The 24,953-nt window shown below is 31.4% G+C and overlaps 1 protein-coding gene across 1 annotated transcript in view; it reads right to left on the minus strand.

The window, feature by feature from the left end:
- Window positions 1–2,761: 2,761 nt before the first annotated feature.
- LOC143242021 (uncharacterized) overlaps window positions 2,762–24,953 on the minus strand; it is a 71,479-nt gene continuing 49,287 nt past the window's right edge. The window contains exons 12-16 of the mRNA XM_076485363.1: window positions 16,943–18,093; window positions 16,035–16,161; window positions 14,666–14,771; window positions 9,564–9,659; window positions 2,762–2,954 (exon numbers count right to left, since the gene is read on the minus strand). Coding sequence (XP_076341478.1) covers window positions 2,777–2,954; window positions 9,564–9,659; window positions 14,666–14,771; window positions 16,035–16,161; window positions 16,943–18,093 — 1,658 coding nt within the window. The 3' untranslated portion in view covers window positions 2,762–2,776. The remainder of the gene's footprint in view (window positions 2,955–9,563; window positions 9,660–14,665; window positions 14,772–16,034; window positions 16,162–16,942; window positions 18,094–24,953) is intronic.

The raw sequence follows: 24,953 nt of genomic DNA on the forward strand, positions 1-24,953 counted from the left end.
AATGATGAAAATAATATAAAACATGTTCCAGTTGAGTAACAAGTCACATCAGCACCATTGTTTAATGATGAAAATAATATAAAACATGTTGCAGTTGAGTAACAAGTCACATTAGCACCATTGTTTAATGATGAAAATAATATAAAACATGTTCCAGTTGAGTAACAAGTCACATCAGCATTGTTTAATGATGAAAATAATATAAAACATGTTGCAGTTGAGTAACAAGTCACATCAGCACCATTGTTTAATGATGAAAATAATATAAAACATGTTCCAGTTGAGTAACAAGTCACATCAGCACCATTGTTTAATGATGAAAATAATATAAAACATGTTAAATACTGGTATAGATATTGCACACAAATTGCATTAACATAATTTTTGGAAATACATTTATTAGTTGGAACAATGACTATGTGGATATTTTATACTTCAAGTCCACTTTATTTCATAAATGATTTCATTTTTTTTTTATTATTTTATTATCTGTATTAGGAATTTATCAGTAAAAATGATTAAAACTGACAAAATTACATTTTCATTATAGTTATACTTTGCATACAATCTGAACCATCGATTGCCAAATGTCTAAGTGTCTGCTTATAACAGGCAAACTGCTGGACGGGTCATTGCCAAATATGGAAGTGCTCTTAGATGACCTTGAGGATAATACAAGTCCATTATGTATTCTCCTTGTATTGAATGATTTGTCAGCTACATACCCAACAAAACCACTGTTCTTAAATTTACAAATGTGAGTGGTAACCAACAAAGCCAATCAACCATTTATAAACTCAGACAACACTTTGTCTATCTATATATAAAAACTCTTTACATTTAGACCAATCTGAAGTAAGTAGAGAACCACAGAACATTATTAACATGTGTCGATTAAAATAAAATCATAAAACATTATTCACTTGTGTCAATTAAAATAAGCAGAGAATCACAGAACATTATTCAAAACAAAAATCAAACAATCAGCACAGTGAAGTGACAAAAAATATGACTGATGTGAACATTCTGTATTGTTGGAACTACACTGATAGCCTAAATAACAAAGTTATATATTTAAAAATGGCTGGTATGGGTAGAGAAAGCACTAGTAGATGAGCAAACAATGTTTCAACCTTGTTCGCTCCTCTACATAGTGTTTTCTCTACCCATACTAGCTGTTTTTTAAATATATAATTTTCTCCACAAGTGGGTTTTCTCATCATCATGGACTAAATAACAAAGGATTTAGAGACAAATAGTAACTGGACAAATATAGAGTATTTATTCATGTATGTATTATGTCAACTAAATGGTCCCAAATTCCAAAATACCCCAAGAATGAATAATAACTATACTAAGAATAATCAGAAGAAAAGAACAAGATTGCTGGAAGCAGGATCATGTTCTTGTCCAATCCAACTTGGATAAATTACTTGAGAAAAGATAGACCAATCAATGTGAAATGTGAGAACACAAACTAATTTAATAATTATGAAAGGTAATCTAATTTATACAGTTCCTTGACAGATTGTTAGAAACAATAAACAATTATCAATGTTTTTTGAGCAATCTTCCTATTAATTCATTCAAAAATAGAATAACATCAGTTCTTTACACTATGGAAATTCTGATTTTAATTATTACAATGTGCTACTATTGGTCAAAATGTAATCACGAATATCAGAATTTCACTACTGTAAAAGTTGCTATTGTTGTATTCTTAAGTTTGATAATTCTGAATTAAATTATATTACTTGTATACACTTCTAACTGTCAAAATCAGAATACAATCATACCCATATCAAGCAAACCTAATAATACTGTAACCTGAAGAGAAACTTACTGAAACAAAGACAAAAACAACTGAAAAACAGTAAAGTTATAAACAATTTCTTTTGTGTAACTTCTGGTAGTCTCACTGAGAAACCTAATAGTTTTATAACTGTCAAAAGTTAAGATTCTTTTTCAGTGCTTGAACTTGAAACTTTCAACAAATTACACCATTTTTATTCAAGAGTCTCTTTTAATCTTTTTGTGTTTTAAACACAGCATAAAAATGTTCTAGAAAGTAAATAAGATGTAATTCCCAATTTGAAATGAACTGTTGATCTCTGAAGAGAAATGTCACATTGCAGCAGTACAACTAATAGAAAACAGTAGATCGCTGAAGAGAAATGTCACATTGCAGCAGTACAACTAATAGAAAACAGTAGATAGCTGAAGAGAAATGTCACATTGCAGCAGTACAACTAATAGAAAACAGTAGATCGCTGAAGAGAAATGTCACATTGCAGCAGTACAACTAATAAACTGTTGATCTCAGAAAAGAAACTTTAAACCATGACAGTAAAATTACTGAGTATAACAAGTAAAATATCATTTTGAGTGGTAGAAATCTGGTTTGTAGCACATTCTTAAATTAATTGAACACTGTGTAATTGTGTTAACTTTGTTTTTATATATCAGTTAAGTTTAGGCTCAGTACGTGCACAACTTTATTTAAAGCTAAAACTTTTTATATTTCTACACTTTTTCTCGTCATCCATATAGGAACTTGTACACACGTGCTTTTGTTTATTTGCGATCTGCTGATACTGAAGTGATTACAAATCATAATTTTAATTTACCTAAATAAACTGGTTAAATATTAAGACAGCAACTAATCTTTAAATGTTATACTGTATATATTTTGTACATATTATGGAACATTTAAATTTTCCTAAACTAAGAAAATCCAAAATACATTACGAGTTTTAATTCCAATTCAAGACTGCTATTAAATACTAACCAATATGACAATTCTGGCTTGTGAATAAAATGCTCGAGCCAGAGCGATCCGTTGTTTCTGACCACCACTCAGGTTCACACCTCGTTCTCCGATCTCTGTCATGTCTCTTGCAGGGAGTAGTTCAATGTCTGGTTGAAGTGCACAGGCTTGAACAACCTGGTAATATCTGTTACATACAAGAAACATTAAGGTGTCAACTAAACTTCACTTATGTTTTTTAAAATGACACAACAAAATTAACCATCTCCCAAACAACATACACATCTCACTCCTTCACTGACTTAATAAACAATGATAACATACACATCTCACTCCTTCACTGACTTAATAAACAATGATAACATACACATCTCACTCATTCACTGACTTAATAAACAATGATAACATACACATCTCACTCATTCACTGACTTAATAAACAATGATAACATACACATCCTACTCATTCACTGACTTAATAAACAATGATAACATACACATCCTACTCCTTCACTGACTTAATAAACAATGATAACATACACATCCTACACATTCACTGACTTAATAAACAATGATAACATGTACATCTCACTCCTTCACTGACTTAATAAACAATGATAACATACCCATCTCACTCCTTCACTGACTTAATAAACAATGATAACAGACACATCCTACACATGCACTGACTTAATAAACAATGATAACATACACATCCTACTCCTTCACTGACTTAATAAACAATGATAACATACACGTCCTACTCATTCACTGACTTAATAAACAATGATAACATACACATCCTACTCATTCACTGACTTAATAAACAATGATAACATACACATCCTACTCCTTCACTGACTTAATAAACAATGATAACATACACATCCTACTCATTCACTGACTTAATAAACAATGATAACATACACGTCCTACTCATTCACTGACTTAATAAACAATGATAACATACACATCTCACTCCTTCACTGACTTAATAAACAATGATAACATACACATCCTACTCATTCACTGACTTAATAAACAATGATAACATGTACATCTCTACTCCTTCACTGACTTAATAAACAATGATAACATACCCATCTCACTCCTTCACTGACTTAATAAACAATGATAACAGACACATCCTACACATGCACTGACTTAATAAACAATGATAACATACACATCCTACTCCTTCACTGACTTAATAAACAATGATAACATACACGTCCTACTCATTCACTGACTTAATAAACAATGATAACATACACATCCTACTCATTCACTGACTTAATAAACAATGATAACATACACATCCTACTCCTTCACTGACTTAATAAACAATGATAACATACACATCCTACTCATTCACTGACTTAATAAACAATGATAACATACACGTCCTACTCATTCACTGACTTAATAAACAATGATAACATACACATCCTACACATTCACTGACTTAATAAACAATGATAACATACACATCCTACTCCTTCACTGACTTAATAAACAATGATAACATACACATCCTACACATTCACTGACTTAATAAACAATGATAACATACACATCCTACTCATTCACTGACTTAATAAACAATGATAACATACACATCCTACACATTCACTGACTTAATAAACAATGATAACATACACATCCTACTCCTTTACTGACTTAATAAACAATGATAACATACACATCCCTCTCATTCACTGACTTAATAAACAATGATAACATACACATCCCTCTCATTCACTGACTTAATAAACAATGATAACATACACATCCTACTCATTCACTGACTTAATAAACAATGATAACATACACATCCTACTCCTTCACTGACTTAATAAACAATGATAACATACACATCCCTCCTCCTCTCAATAAACTGACTTAATAAACAATGATAACATACACATCCCTCTCATTCACTGACTTAATAAACAATAACATACAAATCCTACTCATTCACTGACTTAATAAACAATAACATACACGTCCTACTCATTCACTGACTTAATAAACAATGATAACATACACATCTCTCTCATTCACTGACTTAATAAACAATGATAGCATACACATCTCACTCCTTCACTGACTTAATAAACAATGATAGCATACACATCTCACTCCTTCACTGACTTAATAAACAATGATAACATACACATCCTACTCCTTCACTGACTTAATAAACAATGATAACATACACATCCTACTCATTCACTGACTTAATAAACAATGATAACATACACATCCTACACATTCACTGACTTAATAAACAATGATAACATACACATCCTACTCATTCACTGACTTAATAAACAATGATAACATACACATCCTACTCATTCACTGACTTAATAAACAATGATAACATACACATCTCACACATTCACTGACTTAATAAACAATAACATACACATCTCACTCCTTCACTGACTTAATAAACAATGATAACATACACATCCTACTCATTCACTGACTTAATAAACAATGATAACATACACATCCCTCTCATTCACTGACTTAATAAACAATGATAACATACACATCCTACTCATTCACTGACTTAATAAACAATGATAACATACACATCCCTCTCATTCACTGACTTAATAAACAATGATAACATACACATCCTACTCATTCACTGACTTAATAAACAATGATAACATACACATCTCACTCATTCACTGACTTAATAAACAATGATAACATACACATCCTATTCATTCACTGACTTAATAAACAATGATAGCATACACATCTCACTCATTCACTGACTTAATAAACAATAACATACACGTCCTACTCATTCACTGACTTAATAAACAATGATAACATACACATCTCTCTCATTCACTGACTTAATAAACAATGATAGCATACACATCTCACTCCTTCACTGACTTAATAAACAATGATAACATACACATCCTACACATTCACTGACTTAATAAACAATAACATACAAATCCTACTCATTCACTGACTTAATAAACAATAACATACACGTCCTACTCATTCACTGACTTAATAAACAATAACATACACATCCCTCTCATTCACTGACTTAATAAACAATGATAACATACACATCCTACTCATTCACTGACTTAATAAACGATGATAACATACACATCCTACTCATTCACTGACTTAATAAACAATGATAACATACACATCCTACTCATTCACTGACTTAATAAACAATGATAACATACACATCCTACACATTCACTGACTTAATAAACAATGATAACATACACATTCACTGACTTAATAAACAATGATAACATACACATCCTACTCATTCACTGACTTAATAAACAATGATAACATACACATCCTACTCATTCACTGACTTAATAAACAATGATAACATACACATCCTACACATTCACTGACTTAATAAACAATGATAACATACACATCCTACACATACACTCACATTCACTGACTTAATAAACAATGATAACATACACATCCTACTCATTCACTGACTTAATAAACAATGATAACATACACATCCTACTCCTTCACTGACTTAATAAACAATGATAACATACACATCCTACACATTCACTGACTTAATAAACAATGATAACATACACATCCTACACATTCACTGACTTAATAAACAATGATAACATACACATCTCACTCCTTCACTGACTTAATAAACAATGATAACATACACATCCTACACATTCACTGACTTAATAAACAATGATAACATGTACATCTCACTCCTTCACTGACTTAATAAACAATGATAACATACCCATCTCACTCCTTCACTGACTTAATAAACAATGATAACATACACATCCTACTCATTCACTGACTTAATAAACGATGATAACATACACATCCTACTCATTCACTGACTTAATAAACAATGATAACATACACATCCTACTCATTCACTGACTTAATAAACAATGATAACATACACATCCTACACATTCACTGACTTAATAAACAATGATAACATACACATCCTACACATTCACTGACTTAATAAACAATGATAACATGTACATCTCTTTCATTCACTGACTGGATTTCTTCTCCAACTGTCACAACAATAATTGAAATAAGGTTATAGTTCAAGTGGGATAACATGGTTCTTCTACAATTATAGTTTAGATAGAACTTGATTCTGCTACAGTTCTAGTTTAGGTTGAATAACTTAGTTCTACCACAGTTACATTTCAGCTACAAACTGAGATGTACTATGTTATTAGCTATGATCTGTAGCCATAATATTAACTACAAGATATGGTGAAATGCATTATTATTTTTCTATTTATTAGAGAAACTTGACTTAAAACAATTTACTCAGAAATAAATCTGATTTACTTTTTTTCCATTTCAGAGTTTTCCTTAAAGAGTTAAAACTTGCAATGTAATTGTTTTACTAAATTTTATCTACAGTGGCATGGTGGTGGTTCTTTTAGTCAAATCATGTGTACCATTTTGAACCAACAGTGGCATGGTGGTGGTTCTTTTTGTCAAATCATGTGTACCATTTTGAACCAACAGTGGCATGGTGGTGGTTCTTTTAGTCAAATCATGTGTACCATTTGGAACCAACAGTGGCATGGTGGTGGTTCTTTTAGTGAAATCATGTGTACCATTTTGAACCAACAGTGGCATGGTGGTGGTTCTTTTAGTCAAATCATGTGTACCATTTTGAACCAACAGTGGCATGGTGGTGGTTCTTTTAGTCAGATCATGTGTACCATTTGGAACCAACAGTGGCATGGTGGTGGTTCTTTTAGTGAAATCATGTGTACCATTTTGAACCAAAAAACTTAAGTTGAAAATACTCAAGAAGTTGAGTTGGAAAGCAAATAACCATAAAACATTGTTACTTGATTGGTAACTCTAAACAATAAGAAAAATGTAGTTCTTAATATCTGAAAATATTGTAACTAGTTGGTAGAAAATGGAAATGTATGTGGTTTAGGAATTATAGTAAAAATATAAGAGAATAAAATATAACTTTCACACAATTAAGAAATACCAGAAAATTGTTTAATACATTTAATATTTTAGTCATAATTCTTTTCCTTCCATATGTGTTGTAAATTATTTTGTTCTACCATTAAAAGTCCTTTATATTAAAAACAAGAGGGAATCTTCAACAGCTACAGCTGTAATTAGATCTCACATTGGTCAAGAGGTGGATAATTTCCCTAACTAGAACAAGAACTGTATAGAAACATTATATGTTATATAAGTTTTTTAACGTTAAAATACTTAATATTAAAAAAAACAAGAGGGGAATGAAGCCTCACTAAGAATTGCTGTAATTACAGAGATGGAGCTATAAAGTTTGTACTAGAAAAACAAAATAAAAAGAGACATTCTATGAGCAGCTAAAAACACTACAAAACAAAACATGACAAGAGTATTTTTAAAGAACTTAGAGTCATATTTGTTCCTTCAGTTCCTAAATTAATTTTTTCTACTTTTTAATGCTCTCAAATCAATCTTAATTCTTTTAAGAACAAGGAGGTTCATACTCATCACGCACATATATTTATACACGAAGAAATAATAGTTTGTTTTTTTTTGCTAAATCTATCATTTGATAATTTTTGAAGCTTTCGCTCAATATCTCATTCTATCTGCAATTTGCAATCTCATTTGATCATGCATTTTTTTCAGAAAAATTTATGAAACTGACAGAATTTGTAACTTTATATCACTACTGTTGTTTGCCACCAATGCAGTGAGTACAGTAAAGGAAACTTCCAGAATGTTTGTAAAACAAAAACACTTGTTTAAAAACTAGGAACTAAAACATATTTCAGTTTTTTTCTTGATCCCTTAAAACCATTCATTTTGGTTATATCATTATTTTCTGAAACAACTAACTTTGGATAGCCAACTTTACCATTTAGGGGCCCATTATGGCCAGGTGGTTTAAGGCGTTCGACGTAATCTAAGGGTCGCAGGTTTGAATTCCTGTCGTACCAAAACATGCTTGCCCTTTCAGCCATGGGGGCATTATAATGTAACAGTCAATCCCACTATTTGTTGGTAAAAGAGTAGCCCAAGTGTTGGCAGTGGGTGGTGATGACTAACTGCTTTCCCTCTACTCTTACATTGCTAAATTAGGGATGGCTAGCGCAGATAGCCCTCGTATAACTTTGTGCAAAATTCTAAAACAAAACAAAATCTACCATTTAGGGGTTTTAGGATTAACAAACCAATTTGGGATTCACTTTTAAATCTCATGCATAACATCCAATGCAAAAAATTAACATTAAAATTCCTTTAAATCTGAAAAAATCCAAATGAAAAAAAAGATATCTCAAGTTTCACCAGAAACTAACACAGTTTTCATGTTTCTCAATGAAGTGTTTTAAATAACATAGTTTGATGCCTTATCCTTAGCAAAGTGAAACATCAAATATTTACATAACATTTATCTCTGGAAATAAGATGATAATATTTATGTTTTCTGTTAAAACTTGTGAAAAAATATTCTCTTAATGTAGCCTTGTTACTATTATTTGGTATATTTTAAAACAGACAGTACAACTTTAAGTCCTTACCTTTGTCCATCATAAATTGTTACTATTATTTGGTATATTACAAAACAGACAGTACCACTTTAAGTCCTTACCTTTGTCCATCATAAGTTGTTACTATTATTTGGTATATTACAAAACAGACAGTACCACTTTATGTCCTTACCTTTGTCTATCATAAGTTGTTACTATTATTTGGTATATTACAAAACAGACAGTACCACTTTATGTCCTTACCTTCGTCCATCATAAGGCTGACCAAAGAGAATATTTTCTTTCAAAGTTGCATTAAGAAGCCAAGCTTTCTGAGGAACATAGGCAACGGATGGTGTGCTAAAAGTACAGACATTTATGAAGAAAAATTAATTTTATTTCTATAGATATTTTTTATATTTCACATTAAAAAGAGAGAAATAAAGATAAAACAATGAAAAAATCCTTTAACAGTGGGGTCAGTTGTAATGAATTACAATGTAAGAACAGAATGAATTACAGTTCAAGAGACCCAGGAAAAACAAAGGGGGGTATTTTCACCTACAAAACAAAAAAGGGGGATATTTGCACCTACAAAACAAAGGGGGGTATTTTCACCTACTGCTTTTATGATCTAGCTCAAAAATGTCATAAACAACCATATCTTGTACAAAAACTTATGAATAACTTATGATTCCATGTAAAGTTAGACCTTGTGTTTCATTCAAAATTGTAAGGCAGATATATATTTTATTTCAACTAAATCAACTACATGTAAAGTCAGTTACACTTCAATAGATGTGAACAGTCCTAATATGTATCATTAATACAAAATAAACTCTCATAAAGACATATTGAAAATTAGTAAAGCACACTGTATGTATTAACAAAAAAGATAACCTTATTGGTTACTTATTAATTACTTTTGGTCAGTCAGAAATATATTTATATTATTATGAGGACTTTATGAACTTTTAAAACTATTTCAAAACATTACAACAAAGGGTAAAGTGGTAATTTAGTACTGAAAACTATTTCAAAACATTACAACACAGGGTAAAGTGGTAATTTAGTACTGAAAACTATATCAAAACATTACAACACAGGGCAAAGTGGTAATTTAGTACTGAAAACTATTTCAAAACATTACAACACAGGGCAAAGTGGTAATTTGGTACTGAAAACTATTTCAAAACATTACAACACAGGGTAAAGTGGTAATTTAGTACTGAAAACTATTTCAAAACATTACAACACAGGGTAAAGTGGTAATTTAGTACTGAAAACTATTTCAAAACATTACAACACAGGGTAAAGTGGTAATTTAGTACTGAAAACTATTTCAAAACATTACAAGACAGGGTAAAGTGGTAATTTAGTACTGAAAACTATTTCAAAACATTACAACACAGGGTAAAGTGGTAATTTAGTACTGAAAACTATTTCAAAACATTACAACACAGGGTAAAGTGGTAATTTAGTACTGAAAACTATTTCAAAACATTACAACACAGGGTAAAGTGGTAATTTAGTACTGAAAACTATATCAAAACATTACAACACAGGGTAAAGTGGTAATTTAGCACTGAAAACTATTTCAAAACATTACAACACAGGGTAAAGTGGTAATTTAGTACTGAAAACTATTTCAAAACATTACAACACAGGGTAAAGTGGTAATTTAGTACTCAAAACTATTTCAAAACATTACAACACAGGGTAAAGTGGTAATTTAGTACTCAAAACTATTTCAAAACATTACAACACAGGGTAAAGTGGTAATTTAGTACTCAAAACTATTTCAAAACATTATAACACAGGGTAAAGTGGTAATTTAGTACTGAAAACTATTTCAAAATATTACAACACAGGGTAAAGTGGTAATTTAGTACTGAAAACTATTTCAAAACATTACAACACAGGGCAAAGTGGTAATTTGGTACTGAAAACTATTTCAAAATATTACAACACAGAATAAAGTGGTAATTTAGTACTGAAAACTATATCAAAACATTACAACACAGGGTAAAGTGGTAATTTAGTACTGAAAACTATATCAAAACATTACAACACAGGGTAAAGTGGTAATTTAGTACTGAAAACTATTTCAAAACATTACAACACAGGGTAAAGTGGTAATTTAGTACTGAAAACTATTTCAAAACATTACAACACAGGGTAAAGTGGTAATTTAGTACTCAAAACTATTTCAAAACATTACAACACAGGGTAAAGTGGTAATTTAGTATTCAAAACTATTTCAAAACATTACAACACAGGGTAAAGTGGTAATTTAGTACTCAAAACTATTTCAAAACATTATAACACAGGGTAAAGTGGTAATTTAGTACTGAAAACTATTTCAAAATATTACAACACAGGGTAAAGTGGTAATTTAGTACTGAAAACTATTTCAAAACATTACAACACAGGGCAAAGTGGTAATTTGGTACTGAAAACTATTTCAAAATATTACAACACAGAATAAAGTGGTAATTTAGTACTGAAAACTATATCAAAACATTACAACACAGGGTAAAGTGGTAATTTAGTACTGAAAACTATTTCAAAACATTACAACACAGGGTAAAGTGGTAATTTAGTACTGAAAACTATTTCAAAACATTACAACACAGGGTAAAGTGGTAATTTAGTACTGAAAACTATTTCAAAACACTACAACACAGGGTAAAGTGGTAATTTAGTACTGAAAACTATTTCAAAACATTACAACACAGGGTAAATCTGTAATTTAGTACTGAAAACTATTTCAAAACATTACAACACAGGGTAAAGTGGTAATTTAGTACTGAAAACTATTTCAAAACATTACAACACAGGGTAAAGCGGTAATTTAGTACTGAAAACTATTTCAAAACATTACAACACAGGGTAAAGTGGTAATTTAGTACTCAAAACTATTTCAAAACATTACAACACAGGGTAAAGTGGTAATTTAGTACTGAAAACTATTTCAAAACATTACAACACAGGGTAAAGTGGTAATTTAGTACTGAAAACTATTTCAAAACACTACAACACAGGGTAAAGTGGTAATTTAGTACTGAAAACTATTTCAAAACATTACAACACAGGGTAAATCTGTAATTTAGTACTGAAAACTATTTCAAAACATTACAACACAGGGTAAAGTGGTAATTTAGTACTGAAAACTATTTCAAAACATTACAACACAGGGTAAAGCGGTAATTTAGTACTGAAAACTATTTCAAAACATTACAACACAGGGTAAAGCGGTAGTTTAGTACTGAAAACTATTTCAAAATATCACAAGACAAGATAAAGTGGTAATTTAGTTCTGAAAACTATTTCAAAACATTACAACACAGGGCAGAGTGGTAATTTAGTACTGAAAACTATTTCAAAACATTACAACACAGGGTAAAGTGGTAATTTAGTACTGAAAACTATTTCAAAACATTACAACACAGGGTAAAGTGGTAATTTAGTACTGAAAACTATTTCAAAACATTACAACACAGGGTAAAGTGGTAATTTAGTACTGAAAACTATTTCAAAACATTACAACACAGGGTAAAGTGGTAATTTAGTACTGAAAACTATTTCAAAACATTACAACACAGGGTAAAGTGGTAATTTAGTAGTGAAAACTATTTCAAAACATTACAACACAGGGTAAAGTGGTAATTTAGTACTGAAAACTATTTCAAAACATCACAACACAGGGTAAAGTGGTAATTTAGTACTGAAAACTATTTCAAAACATTACAACACAGGGTAAAGTGGTAATTTAGTACTGAAAACTATTTCAAAACATCACAACACAGGGTAAAGTGGTAATTTAGTACTGAAAACTATTTCAAAACATCATAACACAGGGTAAAGTGGTAATTTAGTACTGAAAACTATTTCAAAACATCACAACACAGGGTAAAGTGGTAATTTAGTACTGAAAACTATTTCAAAATATTACAACACAGGGTAAAGTGGTAATTTAGTACTGAAAACTATTTCAAAACATCACAACACAGGGTAAAGTGGTAATTTAGTACTGAAAACTATTTCTAAACATTACAACACAGGGTAAAGTGGTAGTTTAGTACTGTCTTTTCTTAGGTTGAATTAATTGAACAGCAACTTTTCTCTTTTCTAAGTTAAGTGTATGGATTATATTTTCACAGTCATATCTTTACTCCCAGTCATGTTGATTTAAAATATATAGATCTATATGACAATTTAGTAGGTGTTGAACATTATAAATTGTATAATGTGCTAAGACTAACATAAATACAAGTATATTATATGGTAAATGATATGATGTATCACATCCACATCTGTGTGTTTCTGAAACTCTTTCACTGCCACATATATGAGACACTACATAAACTTATTTAATCACATGTGATTTGGAAATCATGAAAGTGTATTCTATTTCAAACACCCCAAATTTTAACTTCCAAAAATGTGAAATAAATAATTAAATAAACTTTTGTTTCTTTAGCCTTCATATTAACAATATTCCAGTTGGGTGTTTAGTACCACCATTAAGAAAGATAATTTTATTTCAAATGTTCCCAAATTTTAACTGTTGTAAGCTTGAGATAAACAACTGGATAGTAAAACCGGATACTGGGAGAATGTTTATAAACATGATGATGCAAAAGTTAATAAATATCCAGGGTGTAAAGCAATGGTGAGAGAGAAAAAAAATCCAAAAATGAACAGTAAAATCAATGAAACATTTACAGTTACACTTTGATGAGAAATACCCACCATTCAAATGACATAATAATATTTTGTATAATTAAAACATAGAAACGTAATATTACAACCTAAAATCACATGACTATGAAATTTTCTGGAAGCTGTTTTGAGGGTTCAGCTTGGTAACTGACAGAGAAAAAATATCATAAATCAATGTATGATAAATAATAAGTTAATAAAAGAAGACTTAAATCACCTGATACATTTATTTAACCTTCTCTACTTTTGTTCTTCATGTTTAAGAATGCTCTGACAATCCTGATGTGCTATGTGTTTAATATGTTGTTACTTTACAGAAATTTACATACATTATGAATTCATTATCTTGTTTATTTGTGAATTTTGTGTAAACCATGTCAAGAGCCACATGTATTAGTTGTTACTAATTTTGAAGTGATAAATTATAGTGAAAAAAGCAAGTTAACACCATCCACTACTCTTTAATCAATATATACTGGGATTGAACACTACATTATAATGTCCTATGGTCAAAAGGGCACTTCTGGGGATGGGTTTTGATCCTCCGACATTCATATTGCAAGTCAAACACCCTAACCAATAGGCTGTGCTAGGCCTAACTCACTAGAGGTTAAAAACCAAAATGCACACAACCAACTTACCCTGCCCACTGGACCACTCCTTTACAAGTTTGCATCTCTCCTAGCAGAGCAGACAGCAGAGAAGTTTTTCCACATCCTACTTGTCCAATGACTATAGTGAGTTTTCCTGTCAAAAGATAAAAGAAAACTGTAGTACATGCATTTTTGTTTTAAAATTAAAAATAAGATGATACTGACAAAATGTTAGTTTTAATTTCATAAAGAAACAAACAAAAAAAACACTGGCACATTATTACACAGTTGGTAGAATGTGACTAAGGGACGGTAAAAATTAAAAATTGAAGTTATTTCCTATAACATAAAAAAGATTTTTTAAACTTTTACTGCATCTTAAATACCTTGTTTATATGTATTTTAGTCCTTCAAGACCTTTTATAAGTGCATTATATTGAACTTAGCAGCTGCTTCCCATTACAACTTTATCTGTTCATCATAACGTTCTGCGTAAATTACCTATAAAAGGACATCTAGAGAACTAGCTTCCATCAGCAAGGTTTACAACTACAACAGTAACTTAACCATGTTAGCATACTGGTCCAATGGCCTGACCTTCTTACCATGCCACAGGGCTTTCAACATTACCCCAAAGTTTTTAAAACTTAAAAAAACACCTCTTTTAAAACAAGACAAATCACAAAACTACTAAATGAAACAAAAAAAAAACTCTTTGTGGGTAAATATAGAATAATACATGGAGTACTTCAAGTATATTCATGAACTTCAAGACTCAACATTTAAAATTAGAAGAAAAATTTCCAACAAGACAAAAGCTCTTTGAACATCTTAAACGTTTCTGTAGTACACTACGTAATCATCCTGCTTAAACCTTTGTGACACATTATGTAATCATCCTGCTTAAACCTTTATATCATACACTACACAATTATCCTGCTTAACTTTCATGTGACATGCTACACAATCATCCTGAAGAATATCAAAAAGAAACAAGTTGTGAAAGTCAACAAACAAACTGTACATAATGTACCTCAGACCACTGATGTAGTATTCAACTTCTGTTCCAGAATCCTTTCAAACACTGAAAAGAAAAGGACCCAAACTTTACTGTTCCACCCACTAACTAAACTACTAAAAGTTGCCATGGTGAAAAAAAAGACCACAGAATCTGAGGTCCAGAGCCTCACAATACTGGAATTTAACACCTTGAATTGTCTAAAATGAGAAAATAATATTAACATTTTTGCCTGCAGATAAAGGAAATAATACAACAATCTTATAAGCAGGTGATTACAACATAAAGATCAGAAAGCCATTAGCTACCAATAAAAAACCTCAACAATGGGAAAAACAGAAAGATTCACCAAATGAACCATTAAACAAGTGGAAAACATGACCAAAATCTGCAAAATACCAGAAACTATTCTGTACAGCTTTACATCCTGCCTAAGAATTGCAAACTTAGCACACATCTTAGATTCATCACCAGTGCTGTGTGAACTGGACATAAAATAGATTGGGAAAAGTACAGACTCATTGACCTAAATATATTTTTAGGAAAACATTTTTCTGAATTAATACAGTGAAACAATTACTAAATACATGCAAACCTAGAAATCAACAATTTGTGGATATCATTGGTCAAATCATTACTTCCTCCACCAAAAAACAGTAAGGACCACCAACCAACCATTCCATGTCTATCTCATCCTCTCTGTTAGCATATAAATCATTGCAAGCTAATATGAAGATGAATGATGGAAGTCTTTCAAAATGTCACCCTTTTCCTTCTGAAGTAGTTTTGTTGCTTACCCATACAAGATTCAGGCCATAAGATCCTTCTGAAGTAGTTTTGTTACTTACCCATACAAGATTCAGGCCATAAGATCTTTCTGAAGTAGTTTTGTTACTTACCCATACAAGATTCAGGCCATAAGATCTTTCTGAAGTAGTTTTGTTGCTTACCCATACAAGATTCAGGCCATAAGATCCTTCTGAAGTAGTTTTGTTGCTTACCCATACAAGATTCAGGCCATAAGATCTTTCTGAAGTAGTTTTGTTGCTTTCCCATACAAGATTCAGGCCATAAGATCTTTCTGAAGTAGTTTTGTTACTTACCCATACAAGATTCAGGCCATAAGATCTTTCTGAAGTAGTTTTGTTACTTATCCATACAAGATTCAGGCCATAAGATCTTTCTGAAGTAGTTTTGTTACTTACCCATACAAGATTCAGGCCATAAGATCCTTCTGAAGTAGTTTTGTTGCTTACTCATACAAGATTCAGGCCATAAGATCCTTCTGAAGTAGTTTTGTTACTTACCCATACAAGATTCAGGCCATAAGATCCTTCTGAAGTAGTTTTGTTGCTTACCCATACAAGATTCAGGCCATAAGATCCTTCTGAAGTAGTTTTGTTGCTTACCCATACAAGATTCAGGCCATAAGATCCTTCTGAAGTAGTTTTGTTGCTTACCCATACAAGATTCAGGCCATAAGATCTTTCTGAAGTAGTTTTGTTGCTTACCCATACAAGATTCAGGCCATAAGATCCTTCTGAAGTAGTTTTGTTGCTTACCCATACAAGATTCAGGCCATAAGATCCTTCTGAAGTAGTTTTGTTGCTTACCCATACAAGATTCAGGCCATAAGATCCTTCTGAAGTAGTTTTGTTACTTACCCATACAAGATTCAGGCCATAAGATCTTTCTGAAGTAGTTTTGTTACTTACCCATACAAGATTCAGGCCATAAGATCTTTCTGAAGTAGTTTTGTTGCTTACCCATACAAGATTCAGGCCATAAGATCCTTCTGAAGTAGTTTTGTTGCTTACCCATACAAGATTCAGGCCATAAGATCTTTCTGAAGTAGTTTTGTTGCTTTCCCATACAAGATTCAGGCCATAAGATCTTTCTGAAGTAGTTTTGTTACTTACCCATACAAGATTCAGGCCATAAGATCTTTCTGAAGTAGTTTTGTTACTTATCCATACAAGATTCAGGCCATAAGATCTTTCTGAAGTAGTTTTGTTACTTACCCATACAAGATTCAGGCCATAAGATCCTTCTGAAGTAGTTTTGTTGCTTACCCATACAAGATTCAGGCCATAAGATCCTTCTGAAGTAGTTTTGTTACTTACCCATACAAGATTCAGGCCATAAGATCCTTCTGAAGTAGTTTTGTTGCTTACCCATACAAGATTCAGGCCATAAGATCCTTCTGAAGTAGTTTTGTTGCTTACCCATACAAGATTCAGGCCATAAGATCCTTCTGAAGTAGTTTTGTTGCTTACCCATACAAGATTCAGGCCATAAGATCTTTCTGAAGTAGTTTTGTTGCTTACCCATACAAGATTCAGGCCATAAGATCCTTCTGAAGTAGTTTTGTTGCTTACCCATACAAGATTCAGGCCATAAGATCCTTCTGAAGTAGTTTTGTTGCTTACCCATACAAGATTCAGGCCATAAGATCTTTCTGAAGTAGTTTTGTTGCTTACCCATACAAGATTCAGGCCATAAGAGTTAAATCAAACCTTTCTTCATTATGTCGTATGTTATACACTTGAGATCCAAACAGATAATATGTGCTTTTTAAACAATTATCTAAACCATTCATAGATCAGATTTTTTGTGGGCCTATGATGCTATTGGTTACAGAGTTAATAATAAGAGAAAATAAACAACAAAAACTAATATTACAACTGCTCTCACAAATTAGTGTTAAGGATACCAATGTATTTAATTCTGTATAAAATAACCTTTACAAAACTGACTTTAATATTACAGAGTAAAAATGACTTTTGAACCTAGATTAAAACTAGATTTTAAAGGTGACAAAAACCTAATCAACAACAGATAACACTCAAGGTTAAATAATTTTTAACTGCTTATATCAAAACTAGAATATAAAAGTGCAATAAGTCTCACGAACCATACAGTAATAATCTTCATGATGTACAGTTTAAAAACAGAATTTAAAAGTGTAATTACCCTTACAAACATAGATTGATACTAGAACTTAAAGGTGAACCTGTAAGGTATTAACTATACTTTACTGAAAGTGAATCAAGAAACTTATGAAGTTTATGTACAAGTCAAGAGGTATGTCTAAAAATAGAATTACTTCAGTAATTTGTGATGTCAAGAGGTATGTCTAAAGATAGAATTACTTCAGTAATTTGTGATGTCAAGAGGTATGTCTAAAGATAGAATTACTTCAGTGATTTGTGAAGTCAAGAGGTATGTCTAAAGATAGAATTACTGCAGTGATTTGTAAAGTCAAGAGGTATGTCTAAAAATAGAATTACTTCACTGATTTGTGAAGTCAAGAGGTATGTCTAAAGATAAAATTACTTCAGTAATTTGTGAAGTCAAGAGGTATGTCTAAAGAGAGAATTACCTCAGTAATTTGTGAAGTCAAGAGGTATGTCTAAAAATAGAATTACTTCAGTGATTTGTGAAGTCAAGAGGTATGTCTAAAAATAGAATTACTTCAGTGATTTGTAGAGTCAATAGGTATGTCTAAACATTGAATTACTTCAGTGATTTGTAGAGTCAATAGGTATGTCTAAACATAGAATTACTTCAGTGATTTGTAGAATCAAGAGGTATGTCTAAAGATAGAATTACTTCAGTGATTTGTGAAGTCAAGAGGTATGTCTAAAGATAGAATTACTTCAGTGATTTGTGAAGTCAAGAGGTATGTCTAAAGATAGAATTACTTCAGTGATTTGTGAAGTCAAGAGGTATGTCTAAAAATAGAATTACTTCAGTGATTTGTGAAGTCAAGAGGTATGTCTAAAGATAGAATTACTTCAGTGATTTGTAAAGTCAATAGGTATGTCTAAAGATAGAATTACTTCAGTGATTTGTGAAGTCAAGAGGTATGTCTAAAGATAGAATTACTTCAGTGATTTGTGAAGTCAAGAGGTATGTCTAAAGATAGAATTACTTCAGTGATTTGTGAAGTCAAGAGGTATGTCTAAAAATAGAATTACTTCAGTGATTTGTGAAGTCAAGAGGTATGTCTAAAGATAGAATTACTTCAGTGATTTGTAAAGTCAAGAGGTATGTCTAAAGATAGAATTACTTCAGTGATTTGTGAAGTCAAGAGGTATGTCTAAAAATAGAATTACCTTAGTGATTCGTGAAGTCAAGAGGTACGTCTAAAGATAGAATTACTTCAGTGATTCGTGAAGTCAAGAGGTATGTCTAAAGATAGAATTACTTCAGTGATTTGTGAAGTCAAGAGGTATGTCTAAACATAGAATTACTTCAGTGATTTGTGAAGTCAAGAAGTATGTCTAAAAATAGAATTACATCAGTGATTTGTGAAGTCAAGAGGTATGTCTAAAGATAGAATTACATCAGTGATTTGTGAAGTCAAGAGGTATGTCTAAAGATAGAATTACTTCAGTGATTTGTGAAGTCAAGAGGTATGTCTAAACATAGAATTACTTCAGTGATTTGTAGAGTCAAGAGGTATGTCTAAACATAGAATTACTTCAGTGATTTGTGAAGTCAAGAGGTATGTCTAAAGATAGAATTACTACAGTGATTTGTGAAGTCAAGAGGTATGTCTAAAGATAGAATTACTTCAGTGATTTGTGAAGTCAAGAGGTATGTCTAAAGATAGAATTACTTCAGTGATTTGTGAAGTCAAGAGGTATGTCTAAACATAGAATTACTTCAGTGATTTGTGAAGTCAAGAAGTATGTCTAAAAATAGAATTACATCAGTGATTTGTGAAGTCAAGAGGTATGTCTAAAGATAGAATTACATCAGTGATTTGTGAAGTCAAGAGGTATGTCTAAAGATAGAATTACTTCAGTGATTTGTGAAGTCAAGAAGTATGTCTAAAAATAGAATTACTTTAGTGATTTGTGAACTCAAGAGGTATGTCTAAAAATACAATTACTTCAGTGATTTGTGAAGTCAAGAGGTATGTCTAAAAATATAATTACTTCAGTGATTTGTGAAGTCAAGAGGTATGTCTAAAGATAGAATTACTTCAGTGATTTGTGAAGTCAAGAGGTATGTCTAAAAATAGAATTACCTTAGTGATTCGTGAAGTCAAGAGGTACGTCTAAAGATAGAATTACTTCAGTGATTCGTGAAGTCAAGAGGTATGTCTAAAGATAGAATTACTTCAGTGATTTGTGAAGTCAAGAGGTATGTCTAAAGATAGAATTACTTCAGTGATTTGTGAAGTCAAGAGGTATGTCTAAACATAGAATTACTTCAGTGATTTGTAGAGTCAAGAGGTATGTCTAAACATAGAATTACTTCAGTGATTTGTGAAGTCAAGAGGTATGTCTAAAGATAGAATTACTACAGTGATTTGTGAAGTCAAGAGGTATGTCTAAAGATAGAATTACTTCAGTGATTTGTGAAGTCAAGAGGTAAGTCTAAAGATAGAATTACTTCAGTGATTTGTGAAGTCAAGAGGTATGTCTAAACATAGAATTACTTCAGTGATTTGTGAAGTCAAGAAGTATGTCTAAAAATAGAATTACATCAGTGATTTGTGAAGTCAAGAGGTATGTCTAAAGATAGAATTACATCAGTGATTTGTGAAGTCAAGAGATATGTCTAAAGATAGAATTACTTCAGTGATTTGTGAAGTCAAGAAGTATGTCTAAAATTAGAATTACTTTAGTGATTTGTGAACTCAAGAGGTATGTCTAAAAATACAATTACTTCAGTGATTTGTGAAGTCAAGAGGTATGTCTAAAAATATAATTACTTCAGTGATTTGTGAAGTCAAGAGGTATGTCTAAAGATAGAATTACTTCAGTGATTTGTGAAGTCAAGAGGTATGTCTAAAAATAGAATTACTTCAGTGATTTGTGAAGTCAAAAGGTATGTCTAAAAATAGAATTACTTCAGTGATTTGTAGAGTCAATAGGTATGTCTAAACATAGAATTACTTCAGTGATTTGTAGAGTCAAGAGGTATGTCTAAAGATAGAATTACTTCAGTGATTTGTAAAGTCAAGAGGTATGTCTAAAGATAGAATTACTTCAGTGATTTGTGAAGTCAAGAGGTATGTCTAAAGATAGAATTACTTCAGTGATTTGTGAAGTCAAGAGGTATGTCTAAAAATAGAATTACTTCAGTGATTTGTGAAGTCAAGAGGTATGTCTAAAGATAGAATTACTTCAGTGATTTGTAAAGTCAAGAGGTATGTCTAAAGATAGAATTACTTCAGTGATTCGTGAAGTCAAGAGGTATGTCTAAAAATAGAATTACCTTAGTGATTCGTGAAGTCAAGAGGTACGTCTAAAGATAGAATTACTTCAGTGATTCGTGAAGTCAAGAGGTATGTCTAAAGATAGAATTACTTCAGTGATTTGTGAAGTCAAGAGGTATGTCTAAAGATAGAATTACTTCAGTGATTTGTGAAGTCAAGAGGTATGTCTAAACATAGAATTACTTCAGTGATTTGTAGAGTCAAGAGGTATGTCTAAACATAGAATTACTTCAGTGATTTGTGAAGTCAAGAGGTATGTCTAAAGATAGAATTACTTCAGTGATTTGTGAAGTCAAGAGGTATGTCTAAAAATATAATTACTTCAGTGATTTGTGAAGTCAAGAGGTATGTCTAAAGATAGAATTACTTCAGTGATTTGTGAAGTCAAGAGGTATGTCTAAAAATAGAATTACTTCAGTGATTTGTGAAGTCAAAAGGTATGTCTAAAAATAGAATTACTTCAGTGATTTGTAGAGTCAATAGGTATGTCTAAACATAGAATTACTTCAGTGATTTGTAGAGTCAAGAGGTATGTCTAAAGATAGAATTACTTCAGTGATTTGTAAAGTCAAGAGGTATGTCTAAAGATAGAATTACTTCAGTGATTTGTGAAGTCAAGAGGTATGTCTAAAGATAGAATTACTTCAGTGATTTGTGAAGTCAAGAGGTATGTCTAAAAATAGAATTACTTCAGTGATTTGTGAAGTCAAGAGGTATGTCTAAAGATAGAATTACTTCAGTGATTTGTAAAGTCAAGAGGTATGTCTAAAGATAGAATTACTTCAGTGATTTGTGAAGTCAAGAGGTATGTCTAAAAATAGAATTACCTTAGTGATTAGTGAAGTCAAGAGGATGCGTCTAAAGATAGAATTACTTCAGTGATTCGTGAAGTCAAGAGGTATGTCTAAAGATAGAATTACTTCAGTGATTTGTGAAGTCAAGAGGTATGTCTAAAGATAGAATTACTTCAGTGATTTGTAAAGTCAAGAGGTATGTCTAAAGATAGAATTACTTCAGTGATTTGTGAAGTCAAGAGGTATGTCTAAAATAGAATTACCTTAGTGATTCGTGAAGTCAAGAGGTACGTCTAAAGATAGAATTACTTCAGTGATTCGTGAAGTCAAGAGGTATGTCTAAAGATAGAATTACTTCAGTGATTTGTGAAGTCAAGAGGTATGTCTAAAGATAGAATTACTTCAGTGATTTGTGAAGTCAAGAGGTATGTCTAAACATAGAATTACTTCAGTGATTTGTAGAGTCAAGAGGTATGTCTAAAGATAGAATTACTTCAGTGATTTGTGAAGTCAAGAGGTATGTCTAAAGATAGAATTACTACAGTGATTTGTGAAGTCAAGAGGTATGTCTAAAGATAGAATTACTTCAGTGATTTGTGAAGTCAAGAGGTATGTCTAAAGATAGAATTACTTCAGTGATTTGTGAAGTCAAGAGGTATGTCTAAACATAGAATTACTTCAGTGATTTGTGAAGTCAAGAAGTATGTCTAAAAATAGAATTACATCAGTGATTTGTGAAGTCAAGAGGTATGTCTAAAGATAGAATTACATCAGTGATTTGTGAAGTCAAGAGGTATGTCTAAAGATAGAATTACTTCAGTGATTTGTGAAGTCAAGAAGTATGTCTAAAAATAGAATTACTTTAGTGATTTGTGAACTCAAGAGGTATGTCTAAAAATACAATTACTTCAGTGATTTGTGAAGTCAAGAGGTATGTCTAAAAATATAATTACTTCAGTGATTTGTGAAGTCAAGAGGTATGTCTAAAGATAGAATTACTTCAGTGATTTGTGAAGTCAAGAGGTATGTCTAAAAATAGAATTACTTCAGTGATTTGTGAAGTCAAAAGGTATGTCTAAAGATAGAATTACTTCAGTGATTTGTAAAGTCAATAGGTATGTCTAAAGATAGAATTACTTCAGTGATTTGTGAAGTCAAGAGGTATGTCTAAAAATAGAATTACCTTAGTGATTCGTGAAGTCAAGAGGTACGTCTAAAGATAGAATTACTTCAGTGATTTGTGAAGTCAAGAGGTATGTCTAAAAATATAATTACTTCAGTGATTTGTGAAGTCAAGAGGTACGTCTAAAGATAGAATTACTTCAGTGATTCGTGAAGTCAAGAGGTATGTCTAAAGATAGAATTACTTCAGTGATTCGTGAAGTCAAGAGGTATGTCTAAAGATAGAATTACTTCACTGATTTGTGAAGTCAAGAGGTATGTCTAAAGATAGAATTACTTCAGTGATTTGTGAAGTCAAGAGGTATGTCTAAAAATATAATTACTTCAGTGATTTGTGAAGTCAAGAGGTATGTCTAAAGATAGAATTACTTCAGTGATTTGTGAAGTCAAGAGGTATGTCTAAAAATAGAATTACTTCAGTGATTTGTGAAGTCAAAAGGTATGTCTAAAAATAGAATTACTTCAGTGATTTGTAGAGTCAATAGGTATGTCTAAACATAGAATTACTTCAGTGATTTGTAGAGTCAAGAGGTATGTCTAAAGATAGAATTACTTCAGTGATTTGTGAAGTCAAGAGGTATGTCTAAAGATAGAATTACTTCAGTGATTTGTGAAGTCAAGAGGTATGTCTAAAAATAGAATTACTTCAGTGATTTGTGAAGTCAAGAGGTATGTCTAAAGATAGAATTACTTCAGTGATTTGTAAAGTCAAGAGGTATGTCTAAAGATAGAATTACTTCAGTGATTTGTGAAGTCAAGAGGTATGTCTAAAAATAGAATTACCTTAGTGATTCGTGAAGTCAAGAGGTACGTCTAAAGATAGAATTACTTCAGTGATTAGGTGAAGTCAAGAGGTATGTCTAAAGATAGAATTACTTCAGTGATTTGTGAAGTCAAGAGGTATGTCTAAAGATAGAATTACTTCAGTGATTTGTAAAGTCAAGAGGTATGTCTAAAGATAGAATTACTTCAGTGATTTGTGAAGTCAAGAGGTATGTCTAAAAATAGAATTACCTTAGTGATTCGTGAAGTCAAGAGAATGCGTCTAAAGATAGAATTACTTCAGTGATTCGTGAAGTCAAGAGGTATGTCTAAAGATAGAATTAC

The sequence above is a fragment of the Tachypleus tridentatus genome, unplaced genomic scaffold (assembly GCF_004210375.1).
Source record: "Tachypleus tridentatus isolate NWPU-2018 unplaced genomic scaffold, ASM421037v1 Hic_cluster_1, whole genome shotgun sequence".
Lineage (NCBI taxonomy): Eukaryota > Metazoa > Arthropoda > Merostomata > Xiphosura > Limulidae > Tachypleus > Tachypleus tridentatus.